Source organism: Electrona antarctica (assembly GCF_951216825.1).
Source record: "Electrona antarctica genome assembly, chromosome: 7".
NCBI classification, from domain to species: domain Eukaryota; kingdom Metazoa; phylum Chordata; class Actinopteri; order Myctophiformes; family Myctophidae; genus Electrona; species Electrona antarctica.
Genome location: NC_136812.1, coordinates 55,154,992 through 55,173,505, shown reverse-complemented (window position 1 = coordinate 55,173,505; position 18,514 = coordinate 55,154,992). Strand labels below are relative to the sequence as shown.

General features: G+C 43.3%; 1 protein-coding gene across 1 annotated transcript in view; it reads left to right on the top strand.

Annotated features, from left to right (window-relative positions):
- Positions 1-18,514, top strand: part of LOC306926760 (uncharacterized protein) — a 31,799-nt gene that overhangs the window by 10,899 nt on the left and 2,386 nt on the right. The window contains exon 4 of the mRNA XM_079506176.1: positions 1,949-2,095. Coding sequence (XP_079362302.1) covers positions 1,949-2,095 — 147 coding nt within the window. The remainder of the gene's footprint in view (positions 1-1,948; positions 2,096-18,514) is intronic.

The following is an 18,514-nucleotide window of genomic DNA, read 5'->3' as shown; positions in this document are numbered from 1 at the left end:
AGTGCCTACTTGCTTGTTGCACCCTAGTGCGCAAGCAGAGCGCGCAAGTACTGTCGACCGCTACAAACTGTCAAATCTCAGCTTCTCTTTGAAAGAACGATTGAAATATTGAATTATTAGGTTTAGCTATTTGCTACGTACCTACCTTTTGCACGTAAAAAAGTAGTATTATGAAGTATATCGTAATAAAGATGTGGATTAAAGGACCCAATGCCTTCGATGGTGACGTATATCTCGATCAGTGTCGGGTGGATTAAAGGAAATGCCTCTATGTATATGTATTTTGTAAGTTGATTAGCGGTATACTGTGGTTACTTTTGATGCATATGCACCGTCCCAGCATATGACGTCAGGGTATAACTGGTATAGCTAGCTCTCAATGATGACTAGCTCTCAATGATGACGTAATAAAGATGTGGATTAAAGGACCCAATGCCAGAGTGTAATTGGTTTTCAATGGTGACGTAATGACGATATGTTTTAGTGTCGGGAGGATTAGAGGTAATGCTCCTATGTATACATGTATGTAGTCTGGCACCACTGCCGTGTCAGGCACAAGTAGTCATTACGTAATTTGCTGGGACGGTGCATACGCATCGTCGGGTGAAACTAGTACTTGCGCGCTCTGCTTGCGCAAGTAATAATAATTTCCTTCAAGTTCATATTTGGTTGACAGTGACATCATCACTTAAAAGGAGCATTCAGTGATTTGGGTAATTGGGAAACCCTGCGGTCCGCCCCGGTAACAAGATGTGCACGCACTACAGTGGGGGGACACGCAACAGGCCAACAGCAAAGGCCTGCCCCCGCTCGATCATGATTGGCGGAAGGCCCCTCTCATCCTGATTGGATGAAGACTTGGCCACCTAGCCAAAAACGAAACCTACGTTTTTTGACCCCAGTAGTTAACTGCGGATAGGGAGGAACGCATTATATGGTCAGCACACTCTATAGTAGGGAGGATTATCACAACAAAATAAGTGATATTTGAATTAAGTAAATCACTGAATATACCTTTTAATTTACTTATTTATTAAGTTCTACTCACCTTTTTGTAGTTAAGTAGAATATAAGTGTTGTTTGTAAAGGCAAAGCTTCACTGTTTAAACAAATAAAATAAAAGTCTCTGCTACAGGTCTTTTATTTTATATATCATTACAGAAATGTTATCAAACGGTGCAAGGTTGCAACCGGACCAATGTTAAAAGCTGATTTCCGGCTAAACCGTTCCATATTTGATATAAAGCTTTAGGTACGAACATGTATGTAGCTGGCAGATAGCGTCCCCATAGATGACAGTTTCATGCCATTCATTTTCATTTATTTATTTATTTTAGGTTTAATATAACCTGAACTTTGAACAATAGGTGGATTTTCTGTGGTCTGGAGTTTTCTCTGGGGTTTGGAAGCCGCTTGAGCTGCAATGAAAACAGGCAAAACAGTGAAAACAGTGACATATGGCATATGGAATTTGCAGGCTGTGACATCACAAACAGCAGGAAAATCAGAGCACTTCTTTCAGCCAGAAAACCCCAGACCACAGAAACTCTACTGAATGTAAAATGTCCAGGTCTTGAGCTCAGAAAACAAAAAAGAAATGCAACAAAAACTTTTTTTTTAATGTCACAATCCCTTTAAAGAAATACTACTTTCAATTTGAGTGGCGCTGTGAAACAATTTAATCATGATTATTCACCATTTGAACTATGTCCAAGATGTGCCATGTTTTACAACACACATGAGCTTGCAGATTGACTTTTTGTTACTTTTTTCCTTTTCAATATATTTTATTTTCTCCTGATGTTTACATCAGCATGGGGACCATTTTTTTAGCACTTAGAACAAGTAGTTAATGCTCCTTTCAACTGAACAGGACATGGTAAAACTTCTGTACTTTGATTTGAGTATGTGGTATAATGTAAGGTCTTTCTACTGGTGATTTCCACAGAGCACCACAGGGAGAGGTCTACAGTATCTAGAGAGATGGCCTCCAAAACATCAACGTTGTCAGAGGAACAGCCAGAGACGGACCAGAGACGTGGACTGTTTGATGCAATGATGCAACCTCTAGTGAAGCTGTACAAGATGAAGATGGGTATGTAGTGTTTTATTTACTGAGGTTTTAACCTGTAGTAAAGTTATACATGATAGGTATGTACTGTTGGGCGATATGACCAACATATCATATACCGATATAGCTCATTTTATATCCTGATAACGATATACATCACAATATAGCACTTTTCTTCTGATACCAATGTTCTATCTAAGAAATAGAACAATACTTTTCAGGCCGAGTACAAGTACTTAATTGTGTGTACTTGCCAATATAGAGGAAACCAACGTTATCAAGCTTAAGTTCGACAAGCGACAATAAAGGAATATACTAAGACTTATTGGACTAATAAAGAACAGGAAGCTGGCAATTTGTGATGGAAATATATACCCCTAGAGATTGTGTGGAAATAGGTGAGTGGAAATGGTGGCAGAACACTTGGTCAGTGGTCAACCCATTAAGTAATGTACTGTAGTAGCAATAATAGTAACGTTAGCCTAGCATGTAGCAGCACACATGAACGCTGAATGCAGGGCGGGCGTGTCTGTCTGTCTGTCTGTCTGTCTGTCTGTCTGTCTGTCTGTCTGTCTGTCTGTCTGTCTGTCTGTCTGTCACTAGGGGTCCCTGGACATGGGCAAACAGAGGTCTGCCACAGGGGTCCTATCCGTTTTGTGACTTCTGGGCTTTAACCCAGGGGGGTCAGAAGTACTTAGTACTTAGTGTGAAGCACCCGGACTGTAATTTCTATGTCATCATCATCATCATCATCATCATCATCATCATCTTTAAAGGTGTCAAGGCATTCAACTAGTTTGCCTAGGGAGAAGTAAGACATCAATCAGTCAGTCTTTGTTTATCCTTAGCTGCTAAAGTGCAAGTAGAGGGAAAACAGTGGAATAATCATACATAGTGCCCGATGGTTGAGATCTGGCTTATATCTAACCATAGATATATAAGAAAGCTAGATTCACCCGCGCTGCTGGCCAATGAGACCGACGTTGCTATGTGGCGGCCATCTTACCGAGGTGCAGCATAACATTGTGTCTATGGGCATATACTTTTACCATAACTTGCTCAATTTTCAACCGATTTTCAACCGGTTTGATTTGTTATAAACTTCAGAGACGTCCACATACTTATATTCTTTTATATGAGGTTCATATAAAAAATAAAATTAAGCAGATAAGCGTGCTGAATCATAGCCACGTTGATAACGTTTGTATTAAACCAACCCGTTTGTAACTCCGTCAAGATTTGAGCGAGTTATGACTATTTTTGTTTGAGCTGCCATAGAACATACTGTACTGTAGCCCCTCAGCAAGATGGCCAAAGCAAAGCAAAGTTACTATATTTACCCAGGGTAACTGGACTAAGCATCAGATACTTGTTTACAGCCAGGCCCTGCTCATAGAACATTTCATGTTAGTGGTTCAATGCCTTGCTCAAGGGCACTTCAGCGGTGGTAATTTTAACGTGCCGGTCCGGGGATACGAACTGGCGACCTTCCGGTATCAAGACCGCTCCGCAAACCGTTCGGCCACCGCTGCTTACGAACTACGTCTTGGGTGAACTACGTCTTGAGCCATCTAGCCTTTATATATGTCCATGATCCTAACCAGATGCCTGAACCACCTAAGCTGGCTCCTTTCCAGGCAAAGAAGCAGCGACTCTTACTCCGAGTCTCTCTCGTGTGACTGAACTTCTCACCCTCTAAGGGAGATGCCAGCCACAGCTAACCTGACTCCGCCAGATGGGGCAGCAGAGAGTACACTGGGTTCTCCCCTCCTGCTCCCATCTGGGAACTCTCAGGCAGACTGGATGCCCGGCCACAAAACGGCCTGGCCAATCAGCGGCAGCTAGAGGCGGGATCAAGGCAGCACTGTGTATGCCTTGATCCCGCCTCTAGCTGCCGCTGATTGGCAGTACTGTAAACTTGAAACATTATTTGTCTGGAAAAAGGTATCTTTTCCCTTCATCTTTATCCTTTTTTAGTATAATAGTATTATTTCATACAGAAGGATGGTCTTCCTGCTTTCTTTGTCGCACCTCCAACGGTGCCATGGTGGACTTATATGAATTTGGTTTATATGAATACACAATAATCAAAACTAACACTTTATTTATAACCCAAATCATATTACGGAGTATGTGTTCAATCAAAGCAAACAACATAAACAATATTAATTTGCCTGCAGGGATGTGTAAATGTGTAGAAAAGACTCTGGCAGTGGCCTAGTGTTGGTGATCACCATGGCAATTCCAGCCTAGGCCTGATTAGATGTATATCCTACACCTGCTAAATCCTCCAAACCTGTATCTTGATTGGAGTCAATCTAGCGATTATTGTTTGAAGAATTCACCGGCAAAAAATAGTGTTAAGCGGATAATGCTATCGTCCTTATTCATGGCACATGAACAGCCTTATTATTAAAGTTGTTATTAATGTAACATCAAAGTCTTTATTATCAAAGTCCTTATTAATGTCACAAAGCCTTTATTATTAATGGGTTTGTAACAATCGCCCTCTTCACAGCAAGGCAAATTATTAACTAAGGAATAAATAAGCGGGACCGTAGGGTTAACTCTTAACACTTTATAGGGATACTCAAAAGTTGTATTATCACAGGTAAACAGTGCACATCACCATGACGTCTTTCCCTGCCTCTGTCCCTACTAAATAATAAACAAACAAGAAAACAAACTTAAACCAACAGTCAATAATTACATTCAAACCCCCCTCCCACCCCAAACCAGTCCCAAAGTCAGCGGAACGCAACTGCGCTTGGAAATAAACAATTAATAAAGACCGCATCCGTCCTCCTCTTCCAACGAGGCGCGCGCACGCGAGAGTCTGTATAATAGTTCAATCCAACGCAATGAACGACACGCGTGGGGTACCCCTTAGTATTTATAATCCTTCAAGAACACTTTGGAATGATCTCACCGGTCACAGCAGCTCTGTTAGCCTCCAACCGCCGGCAGATATAGATTCCAACGTCGACCCCCCGAGGCAGCAACAAGCGCGTCACTTTTCCGGATGGGTCCGACTGTTCTTATAGTATTGGCTGCAGATCAGCGCGTTTACACGTTAATGTCGGTTCAAACGCACAATGCTATCTGGCGCCTGGAGCTCCTCTTCTCCTCCGTGCAGGCCCACAACCTGTTTGTTTGGGAGATCTCTCCCGTGTGTCACTTCCTACCTAAGTAAACTTGGGTGGTGGCATCAATCACTGACACCTGTCAATCACTCTTGTACCAGCCCCGTTACCTTTCATATATGAATAAGAAAGAATAAGACTCTCACAACCCACATGTTACATAGCTCTCGACAATAAATAACATGTACAGAAAATAAAGCAGAACAACATTAATAATGTGCTTTTGTCACAGTCCCCCCCCCCCCAGCTGGAAGCTAATTCTCCAAGTCCTCCCAAAGGAGGGTTTGAGGTTGACCACATTAAACAGTTCCGCTTTAACAATCTTTCCGTTCCATTAGGTAAATTCCAGGGCCTATCTGACTCGTCTTATAACTGAACCTGACCACTTCGGGGGCACTAGCTTTGACGAGTATGCAGATGCTTTTGGGAGTGGAGAAGTTCTCGCCCAGTCCAAAGTGTCTGGCTGGAACTGCGCATTGTTCCGCCAGGTTTCATACTTGGCTTTTCTGGCCTGAGATCCCCCCACCCCTCGTTGAACTTCTCTGACCATGGCCCACCTGGTGCTGTAGTCAATGGTGACCTGCAGCATCGTGTTTCTTCTCCCGCATCTCGAGACCGGCCCCGTCGGGTCGATCACAAGGACAGGTGGTGCCTGGTCTCCTTGAGTGGGCTGCAACCTACCGGTTGGCTCGCTGTTCTCTGGCCTGCCCCGCTGACACACGTGACATCTGGCGATGTACTCCCACACGTCTCTGCGGATCGTTGGCCACCAGGACACCTCAAGGATCCGGAGAAGAGTCCTCAGCCGACCAGGATGACCACTAGTCCGACAGTCATGGAACTGTTCCAGGAAAGGATGGGTCAGGTCTTCCGGTACCACCACCTGGTACTTCCGTCTAGAGCCGTTGGTCGACCGCCTACGATACAGGATTCCCTGGATCTCCTCATAGCCCATGTGGCCCGTTCGCTGGTCGGACGGGTCCAGATCTTCCCGTAGACGGATGAGTTTAGGATCCGCACGTTGAACCTCCTTTAGGCCTTCCAGGGTTAACCCTGACGGCCACCTCTGGATCAGGCACTCCACCTCAGGTGGGACACCTCGACCCCGGGACCCTGGAGTGGCACCACCACCACCTCTCGATGGCGGAAACTCACCCTTGACCTGCTGCACCAGTTTGACGTCCGCGTGTGCCAACTGAGCCCCCTTCCTAGTCTCCTTTTTGAGTCCTTTGTTACCGCCTTGTCTATTAGCCTTCTTGGTGCTGGAGGGACGGCCATGGGAGTCCAGATGGTAGGGAGCGCTGGTGGAACAACCGTGAGGGTTAGGCAGAGTGTTGGACCCTAGGTGTGATGCACTGGCTCTTTTTATTTTCAACGCCTCACTGTTCCATTTCTCGTCAATCCTCATAAAACAGTTTTTCTGTACCTGCTCTACTGAGTTCTTGACGAGAATCTCCATTTCTGCCATTCCGCGATCCACGTACCCTCTTAGGACTTCTTCCCTATTAAAAGTACTCTCCATGGACATCTCGAACTCACCCTGCACACACTGCACCTGGTTTTTGAGGATTTGCAGCTCCTTCCTAATTAAGGCCAGCTCCACAGTAATAGTAGTGCCCTCACTTCTCTCCATGTTTTTTTTGTTGTTTTTTGCAGTGTATATTTCTTGTTTGATCTTGGCTTTTTTTTTTACAGTGTACTATTTTACCCTTTTTACAACAATTACCAAATCAAGCTATCCCCATATTGTTTTAACCCGCAGTCCCCGTATGGGCCACCACCTGTAACAATCGCCCTCTTCACAGCAAGGCAAATTATTAACTAAGGAATAAATAAGCGGGACCGTAGGGTTAACTCTTAACACTTTATAGGGATACTCAAAAGTTGTATTATCACAGGTAAACAGTGCACATCACCATGACGTCTTTCCCTGCCTCTGTCCCTACTAAATAATAAACAAACAAGAAAACAAACTTAAACCAACAGTCAATAATTACATTCAAACCCCCCTCCCACCCCAAACCAGTCCCAAAGTCAGCGGAACGCAACTGCGCTTGGAAATAAACAATTAATAAAGACCGCATCCGTCCTCCTCTTCCAACGAGGCGCGCGCACGCGAGAGTCTGTATAATAGTTCAATCCAACGCAATGAACGACACGCGTGGGGTACCCCTTAGTATTTATAATCCTTCAAGAACACTTTGGAATGATCTCACCGGTCACAGCAGCTCTGTTAGCCTCCAACCGCCGGCAGATATAGATTCCAACGTCGACCCCCCGAGGCAGCAACAAGCGCGTCACTTTTCCGGATGGGTCCGACTGTTCTTATAGTATTGGCTGCAGATCAGCGCGTTTACACGTTAATGTCGGTTCAAACGCACAATGCTATCTGGCGCCTGGAGCTCCTCTTCTCCTCCGTGCAGGCCCACAACCTGTTTGTTTGGGAGATCTCTCCCGTGTGTCACTTCCTACCTAAGTAAACTTGGGTGGTGGCATCAATCACTGACACCTGTCAATCACCCTTGTACCAGCCCCGTTACCTTTCATATATGAATAAGAAAGAATAAGACTCTCACAACCCACATGTTACATAGCTCTCGACAATAAATAACATGTACAGAAAATAAAGCAGAACAACATTAATAATGTGCTTTTGTCACAGGTTCACTGAAGCTTTGAGGTTAATTCTACTTCAGTATTAACTAACCTGCTGCAGAAGATTCACTGATCTAACATTTACAAGTCATTTCTTTCAAAATATTAATGATTACCTCTCATTCAGCTCGTCTCACATCTATGAGAGCGCTCCAATGTAAACAAACAACAGCCACACTATTTACAGCAAAGAGTGCAGTGTTGTCAAATTGAGTAATCTGTTGATACTTTTTCCAGACACTTCCAGAGTTTTGTTGTATTATGTTTCCTAGACGTTCTGCACATCTCTGTGTGTGAAGAGGGGGTTACACCTGAAGAGGAGAGGAGCTCCAGTCTGGTCCAGGAGGAACCACAAAGACCAGAAGAGGCTGGTGGGTCAGCTTTGACATTACTAGCAGTGAAAAGTGAAGATGATGATGAAAACAGAGAGACAGATCCTGTAGCCGGCACCTCAACTGAACACATGAAAACACAAGCTGATGTAGAGGACTGTGGAACACCACAACCAACTAGTGATGACCAGCTCCTCTCGTCACACTGTTCTGAATCTGACACTGAAGACAGTGATGAGTGGGAGGCTTTAAACACACTGAAATCACAAAACACACAAAATGTGGGAGGACAGCGCAAGCTGTCCCAGGACCTGAAATCATCAAAACAAACTCACTCCATGAGGAGTCACACAGGGAAGAAATGTTTTAGTTGTACAGAATGTGGCAAAATGTTTAATCAAAAGGGAGATCTTAAAACACACATGAGGATTCATACAGGCGAAAAGCCCTTTGCTTGTACAGTTTGTGCTAAACACTTTACTCAGGCGGGTACTCTAAAAACACACATGAGAACTCATACAGGCAAAATGCCATTTTCTTGTACAGTATGTGGTAAAGGCTGTGTTAACACAACTCATCTAAAAGACCACATGATGACTCATACAGGTGAAAAGCCCCTTTCTTGTACAGTATGTGGTAAAGGTTCTGTTGGAATAGGTGATCTAAAAAAACACATGAGGATTCATACAGGCGAAAAGCCCTTTGCTTGTACAGTGTGTGGTAATGGCTTTACTCAGTCAGGTAGTCTAAAATCACACATGATGACTCATACAGGTGAAAAACCCTATACATGCACAGTATGTGGTAAAGGCTGTGCTCACAAGAATAATCTAAAAAAACACATGAGATCTCATACAGGTGAAAAGCCATTTTCTTGTACAGTTTGTGGTAAAAGCTTTGCTCAAACGGGTGTTCTAAAAAGACACATGAGGACCCATACAGCGGGAAAGAGGTCTTGACCAGGATGGTAATGACAGACATTCTAAAGCTGAGGTTGCTAGCAATGAAATGTTTCCCTGCCGTCCACCTCCATTATACAGTGATGCAAATAGGTTTCCAATGTAATGTGTCCCTGTTTTTTAAAATGTACATTATAATCTGTAGTATTAGCACACCGCAATGTTGAGGATGTAAAATATAGTTGTAGTTTTTTTAAGGAAAGTGGAACTTAGAAGTCACTTTAAGTTGAGTCCCTCTCTCTACAGGGAATGAAATTGCCTGCGCTACACAGACAAGAAAGTCACAGCTGTCATTAATTCATGTTGATTGCCTGCCCTATACGGACAAGTTAGATTTGATTTGATTTAAGATCCCCATTAGGCTGGCGCCATGGTAACCAGCTAGTCTTCCCTAGTCTAACCCTAACCCAATGTAAAAATGTTTGACCAGTCCATTAAACCGTTTAAGATCGTTTGGTGCAAGTAGACACATTTTGTCTACTTGCACCAAACGATCTTAAACGGTGAAGGAAATAGATTATTTGCTTTGTTTTCTTATACACTGTTTCAATCTGATATTTCCATGACACACTATGGTCTATTAATACTCCTAGGTATGTATATGAACATACCTGGTTGATCTGTTCACTATGAATAGTAAAGTGGGATCTGTGTCTCTAATGGTTCACCAAAAACAATCTCTTCCGTCTTTTTTGTGTTAATGATGAGAGTGTTGTCATCACTCCACACAACCACCTTATTAACTCTGTGTTGGTGCAACACAGAATCACAAACTATCTAGAAGATAAATCAAAGCTGTATCATCAGAGTATTTTAGAATGTATTGGTCTGGTATGACAGTGCCAAGTGTCTTGTCTGTAAGTGCAAGTCACATTTGTCTTTGGTTATACTAACAAGATATTGTAACAGAAGCCTATCCTTTCGAGTGATTTCATAATCACTGAAGTGCGTCTATAATCCTTATGTTCTTTTGGACTTTGGATTTTGGATAATGGTTTTATGTTTGAGGTTCTCCAAGACGGAGGAATTGTGTGTGTGTCTACAGAGGTTTGAAAATTGAAATACACTGGAGCCAACTTGGATGCAAAATCCTTGAGGGTGAAAAAGCACTGCACAAATTAGCTTTCCTTGTGTTATATTAGTACACTGACACACTTTCCTGACGATTCTGTCTGAGGGGGCAGGTGTTACATCTCAGTGCACCTACAAGCATTGCCCAATGATTCAAATCTGGCCAAGAAAGTATTCAGGTCATCAGCACGGCCAAGTTCATTATCTGTCACAATAGTTTTGGTTGGGGCTGACATTCCAGTCATAGTGACCCACACCTTTTTGTGATTATTGGCTGTAAACACATCCTCTAGAGTCTAGAGACGCCGGCCATGTGCCAATTTTGCCTGCTTCATTTTGATTTTTAGCTTTATTTAATTTAAGTGCACCAAAATCTTTGTTTATGAAGGCCATCTTCCTTTCATTTATTACCTCCTTTATATCCATGTCACACCTGATTTATTGTTTGGGTAGATGTGTATAGATCTCCTTTGTAGGAACAACCAAGTCTACACAGACTCGCGATTCACACCTCGACCTGAGCAGTCGCATTCCAGAGCTCTCTCCAGTCAACGCAGCGACATGGCTACGTTCTTTAATTCAACATGGACTTTACACCATGAAGAGATGGAACGATACGGAAACGAAGCGGAGGAGCTTCACAGCGACTTTTTCCTCCTAAACGGCTCGGAATGTAAACACATTTCTTTTGTGTCGGCGGCGATTCACGCCTTGTTAACAGCAAACCCCGATCGCAAGAACAAACCCCCGACTGGCAAAATGGATCGCAGAACTGTGATTATTCTTTGCCTGCTGCTTTCGGGAGACATTCATTCCAATCCTGGTCCGTTCACTCGATCTCAAGCGAGACTGCTCGCTCTGCAGCAACAGTTGCTTCCGCAAACATCGGCCGTTTCCATCGCAACGCGCCACGCCTTCCACGCCTTCCAGGGCGCCAACGCCAGCGGACCCCCATATACCACCGCAGCTGTCTTGTTTTCTGAAGGCGCCCCAGCGGCAGAGATCAACGTGGCCTACCGTCACAACACAGGCCTACCTGAGCTGACCGAGGAACACCCCCCCCTCCCCCACACCTCCAGTCAACCCAGGGCTACTGAGGACAATGGACCACCACCTTCCTCCATTCCCACCCCAGCCGCGGACCCAGAGGTGTCGGCAATCAACACGGCCGCCATTGAGTTGGATCTGGCTGCAGACATTACCAGGTTCAACGGCGCCACCCCCCACATTCCACCGCCCTCCCCCATTCACACCTCAGCCACTGGACAAGACAATGGACCTGGTCAACCCATGGCTACTAACAAAGACAATGGACCTGATCAACTCTTCTCAATTGCTGACATCAACAAATCAATCCTCAACAACAATGGTATTCATCTTTTTCATCTCAATGTAAACAGCCTTTATTCCAAACTGGCCGAAATTAGAGAATTATTCCTTACCGGCAAGGCAAACATTTTGTGTTTTTCTGAGACCAAACTAGATGAATCCATCAGGGACGCTGAGATTGAAATTGAGAACTATTCAGTAGTCAGAAATGATAGAAACCGTAATGGGGGTGGTGTTTGCATGTATATCCACAAAGATACTGAATTCATTACCCGTACTGACTTACAGCATGTTGAAATTGAAACTGTGTGGGTTGAATTAATTTTCAAAAATGCGAAATCAGTACTAGTTGGCACAGTCTACAGACCTCCTGATCAGCAAGGCTTTATGATATTCTTGAGGGTTGCTTAGCTGAGGGGGAGGGTGCAGAGAAAATCCTGATGGGCGATCTGAATACAGACGTACAGCGTAAAGAGGCGCCTGTCATTTAGTAGGTTTTGTGATCTGCATAGTATTAGCCAGCTTATTACCCAACCCACTAGAGTGTGTGTTTCTACTCAAACTGTCATTGATCTCATTCTGACCTCGGACAAATCCAGAATCTCCAAGAAAGGTGTTATTGTATGCAGGCTTAGTGATCATTTCATGATATTCTGTACCCGCAAAAAACAAAGTCTGGCTGCCACAAAGCAGTCATATCAAGGGACCTCAAAACCTACTCTAGTGAGGCCTTTAACCAAGAATTGGAGAGTCTGGATTGGTCCGATGAGCTTAACAGCACACTTGTCGAAGAAGCTTGGCTTGGCTTCAAAACCAAATTTACATCAGTACTGAACTACATGGCTCCTCTGAGAACCATCAGGGTCAAAACCCGCTCGGAGCCATGGATGAATTCGGACATAATGACTGCAACGAATGCCAGAGACAAAAAATGCTCTGAATTTCTAAAATGCAAGTCAAAGCTTGCCAAGCGCTTCAACAGGGGTCTCCAAGCTCAGCTGGACAACCTAAAAACCCAACGAAACAGGCTAAGAAATAATGTTACTGCCATGATCAAATCCGCCAAAAGTAACTTCATTAATAATAAAGCTGAGGAAAACAAAAACAATCCTCGAGAGCTCTGGAAGCTACTCAACAACCAATTAGGCTATAGTCAGAAACTGAAAACCAGGTTTTCAAACATAAACATTAAAGCGAACAACACTCTCATCACTGACAAGCTTGATGTGGCCAACTACTTGAACATCTTCTTTACAAACATATCAACAACGCTGGTTAACAATCTGCCCTCCCACTCTGGGCTCTTTGGTGTAGAGCACATTAAAACCTTCTACAGAAACCTAGGTGTTTGTAAAGACGATTTTAAATTAGTTATGGTAACAACTGATGAGGTACTTAAGAAACGGAGTGCCCTCCAACCCCACAAGGCCACTGGCCATGACAATATTCCCTCCAAATTTCTCAGAGACTCAGCCATCTCTATAGCTCCAATCATCACCCACATAGTAAACCTCTCCATCAAACAGGGACAGGTCCCCCTAGATTTCAAACTGGCCAAAGTAACCCCCCTGCACAAGAAAGGGAGTAAATTAGACCCCGGCAACTACCGCCCTATTTCTATTCTAAGCTCCATCTCGAAAGTGATGGAAAAAATAGTCAGGTTGAAAAGTATCTTGCCACTAATAAATTATTGTACGAGTTCCAATCTGGCTTCAGAACATCCCACTCCACTGACACATGCCTTCTCTATTTGAGCGACCACATCAAACAAGAGGTGGACGCTGGCAAATACTGCGGCATGGTCATGCTGGACCTCCAAAAGGCTTTTGACACAGTGAACCACTCCATACTGGTTAACAAGCTAAAAGCAATTGGTTTCGATAGCACATCAGTGAGCTGGATGCAATCCTACCTGGAGGGGAGAGCACAGATGGTGGAAGTGAACGGAGCACTGTCCCCCCCCCCCCTCCCAGTGAGCTGTGGCGTTCCACAAGGAAGCATACTAGGGCCTCTACTGTTCCTAATATATGTTAACGACATGACTTCAGCTTGTGACTGCAACTTGTTCCTGTTCGCAGATGACTCGGCACTGCTGGTCTCGGACAGGGACAAACTGCAGGTTGAAAATGCCCTCAGCTCTGAACTCGGTAGAATCTGCACCTGGCTCGCTGATAACAAACTATCTTTACACCTGGGAAAAACTGAATCCATTCTCTTTGGATCTAATAGTAATCTCAGCAAGGCAAATGGCTTCTTGGTTAGAGTGGGTGACAATGTTATCACACGTAAAGATGAAATTACCTACCTAGGTTCCATCCTGGAGGCTAATCTTTCCGGTGATCAAATGGCCACCAACGTAATCAAAAATTCAACCAAAGAACAAGATTCCTTTACAGGATCTCCTCACTGGTCGACAAAAACACCTTGAAGACCTTAACAGGAGCCCTTGTACAAGGCTTCTTTGACTATGCATGCACCTCCTGGTACCACAGCACCTCAAAGGCCCTTAAAACTAGGCTCCAGACCTCCCAAAACAAACTGGTCAGGCTCCTACTTGGCCTCACCCCCCAACCCCACCTCACCCCTGCCCACTTTGACAGACTGGCATGGCTTAGGGTCGGCGACAGAGTACAGCATCTTGCAATGGGTCTGGTCCACAAGATTCGATACTCCACCAAGATACCCATGTACCTGTGTAGATACTTCCTTAATGTTAACGAAGTCCACACCCACAACACCAGAGGGAGTGCAACGAATCATGTTCAACCCAGATTCGGCACAAACAAGGGACTAAATTCTTTTCGCTCCTATGCCACCAAAATGTGGAACGCCCTACCAACAGTCATTAAGACATGCGAATCCCTTGACTCCTTCAAAACCGCTCTCAAAGGGCACCTACGGATGGCTGCAATTCGAAACTGGCCCCCGTAAAATCTGAATCCCCCCCACCGCCCCCCCCTTTTCCCCCTCACTGTATATGTTTCTTTTCCCTTTTTACCTCCATTATGATGAATTCCTGTACTGTTCTTTGTCTATATAGACGTGTCTATTTGTACGTCTCTAAATGTTTTGATGAATTGAACATGGTGGACCCTGTTGTAAACAAGTGTAATGCTTAATTGGGTCGTCCACTCACAGTTAACAGCCTTTGTATTGAGTTTGTGCTTGAAATGTACTGTAATTCTGCAAACTGTTAATACAATTTTCAATCAATCAATCAAACAGAAATTAATATAATAATGTGTAACCATAGCAATTTCAATGAACCATATCTAAAAGTGACCCAATCTGCCCAGTCCAGGCATGCTTATAGTTGTTCCCTGCTCTCATTTGTCCATGTCCTGACTCCTAACTACTTTCTTACCTTCCCTCTCTTTAGTTTTGACTTATCGACTGGAGTCAAGCACACAACATTATGATCAGTAGAGATTCATATACACACTGTCAGCAATGGTTTTCGCTGCTTGGTAGAATAGTCTTAGAGTCATGCACAGGATCTCTATGTTGGGATCGCCGCATATCCTAAGTTTTAGTGAATAGGCTCGTCACCAGAGATCATTGATGTAAACACACGTCACCGCCGTATCCGCCCCCATTCACTTCCATGTGAATCCTGAGATCTACATGATTCTCACTGTTCTAGCAGCTATTTACTTTTTATCGTTGCTATTGTGCAATAACCTTGTATCTCCATGTTTTTCAGTGTTTTTCTTCGTACATGAATGTCCTAATTCATCATATTGAAGTGTTACACAAGTAGCATAAATAGCCGATCTACAAGCTATTGATCTGCTACTATTTTATACTTCCACCTGACGGCAACAATATTATACCTACTTGTGTTATCTATTTCAGGATCATTAATCTGTTATCAAACTGATTGGCTGTTTCAAATATGCCATGAAGAAATACTGCTTGCAGCTAGATGTTCTTTCATTTTGAGATTAGATTTATAATTGTTAAAAAACAAACAAAAACAAACATTCTAGTTCATAATATAAATCTATTTTGTCTGGTTCAGTTTTCTACAGGAGTAGCATTCAAGCATTTCCCGTCAGTGTGTCGGGCACCACCATGGTACCCAGGTCTCATGACATCATGTGACATCATCAGGGATGGAGATGTGGAGACCCTGATGTCATAGTAAATGCGTCCTGCTGTCACAGTTAAGCCCCTTATATGGAGATCCCTGATGTCATCAATATTGGCCAGCAACTCTACATCTGACCTCAAACCCTTAGATCTCCATATATGGATATATTTTCAGAACCTGTTCAGACATTCCATATGTTGTGTTCCTTCCCCATTCATCCTTCCTCTTCGATGTCTACCTTTTGACTTTGCAGTGTCATTATCTGCCGATACCGATTCTGACAGATTCCGATATTATACAGGGGGCCACAATGGAAACAAGCCAAGCTACACAATGAGGCTGTTCCGATACCGATAATGACATTGTTATGGCCGATATGGCCAATTCAGATTATGCTACCGTTATCGTGCATCCCTACTATTTACAGCACAATCAGCGCTCCATCATCAAATTTAACATTTGGAAAATGTGAGCAAAGACAAATCTGCTGATAATGTTCCAGCCACCACTGCTATAAAAGGTTTGAATCTTGTACCTCTTTGTGTGTGTAATATGTGGTTTTAGATATTTTAGATTTCAGCAGTGAGCCCAGTGTCTCTGATGTCATGGACACTGGGCTCACTTACTTCCTGGACTACATGTTGTCTCAGTAAGACAGCCCCCCTATCCACAAGGATAGGGGGGATGCAGTGCACCAAAGGGGGGGGGAATTGTAGGGGGGATGCAGTGCACCAAAGCATTATGGGAATTGTAGTCCAGGGAGGAAGTGAGCCCCACTGTCCATGACATCAGAGACACTGGGCTCACTGCTAAAATCTAAAATATCTGAAACCACATATTACACACATAAAGACCCACAGGAAAGTGTTCTAAATCTTCTAAACGTCCTTAACATATATTGTTTTGCAAAAAGGGTGAAGTGTCCCTTTAACACTTAGTTTGCTGACCATTCTAATTAACTACATGGCCCTCGCTGCTACATGATAGCATTGGACGAACAAAGTTTCAATTCATAAGTCTGTGTTGGATAATGGTCCACTATTTGATGCGAATGTCATTTAACTATTTTCCCCCCAAGTCCGTATATATACGTACGTCGACGCTAGGTGGCTTCATACATAGATATATATAAACTCTAGATAGCTCACCCGCGCTGTTGGCCAATGGAGAGCGACGTCGTTACGTGGCGGCCATCTTACCTCGGGCCACATAACATTGTGTCTATGGGACATGTACTCTTAAATGACCATAACTTGCTCAATTTTCAACCGATTTTCAAACGCTTTGGTTTGTTATAAACGTCAGAGACGTCCGCATACTTATATGCTTTTATACGACGTTCATATATAAAGAAAATCAAGCAGATACGCGTCCTGAATCAGAGCCACGTTGACAACGTTTGTAATAAACCAACCCGTTTGTAAATCCGTCAAGATTTGAGCGAGTTATGACTGTTTCTGTTTGAGCTGCCATTGAACATACTGTACTGTAGCCCCGAAGTAAGATGGCTGCCGGGTGAACGACGTCAGAAACTCCGCCTTGAGCCATCTAGAGTTTATATATATCTATGGCTTCATATCCCAGGTCCATATATATACGAACCCCAACGTATAGCCTATACTCAGTCTATACAAGTAAGACGCGCGAACGCGGGAAGCGAACGCAGCTCGTAAATTGCAATAACAACAATTAGAATAAATTACGTACTTTTTAAGGTTTTTTTTTAGTTCTCTTTTATTTTTTTTAAGTTTTTTATTTTTAAGTTTTTTTTTTAAGTTACGTTTTTTTTAAAGATTTGTTTTAAGTTAAGTTTTTTTTAAGTTTTTTTTTTAAAGTTTTTTTAAGTTAAGTTTTTTTTAAGTTAAGTTTTTTTTTAAGTTAAGTTGTGTGTGTGTGCGTGCATGTGTGTGTGTGTGTGTTTTTGTGTGTGATACAGCTGCGCCCTCTGGTGGTGGGTGTTACAGCGTGACACACACAGACAGACAGACAGACAGACAGACATGATCTGCTGGGTCTCATAGTAAATGCTCACTGCGTTCGCAATCACTGCGTTCGCAATCACTGCGTTCGCAATAATGGTTGAGGTCTACGGAAGCTTTTAACATTGGTCCGGTTACTATAGCAACGCCCCACCGTTCCAACTATGGGATTGCAAATATAATCTCAGTGCAAACCGGTTGAAAGGAAGATTTTCAAAACTCCATAACTCGAACTCTTGGATCGCTGTCCTTGGTGGATTTTCTGCCATCCACATTTTAGATTTAATTTGTGACTTTGCACCGCTGCCGCCATGTAAAAGCTTCTGACGAAAGGTAAACAGTGTGTGCATGTTCCAATGATACTAGAGTGTGTGTGGGGTGGGGCGGGCAAACACCGTCTTTTAAAGTGAATGTGTATGCTGGCACCTGGAACTGGGGTTTATGCTAACAGCTAGCTGTAGAGATAGAGTTAATTGTGGGGTACTTACATTTGTAGGTCGCGTTTGCCATTCGGAAAGCTAAGAAGGCTGCACAAGCCAATTGAGCGTACATCGGTGTAGACTTGCATTTGAGGGCTTTAAGACACTTCCACTCAAGGCTAATTGGTGTTAGATGAATAAATTAACAATAATTATAATAATAATTAATACATTATTCCTTCTGAAAAGTCCATAATTCAGCAGCAATAACAACAACAACAACAACACAAGACGCTAACTGAAGTTGTGATCATGTGTAAAGAAAAAATCACACCCGTGTGAACTGAGTGGTGTAAGGTTTTATATAGCATGATCAGCTGTGGTCTGACGTAATGTCTGACGTAATGAAATCACACCCGGATGTGATTTCACAACTGGCTTTTTTTGTGCAGAGAAAATGACC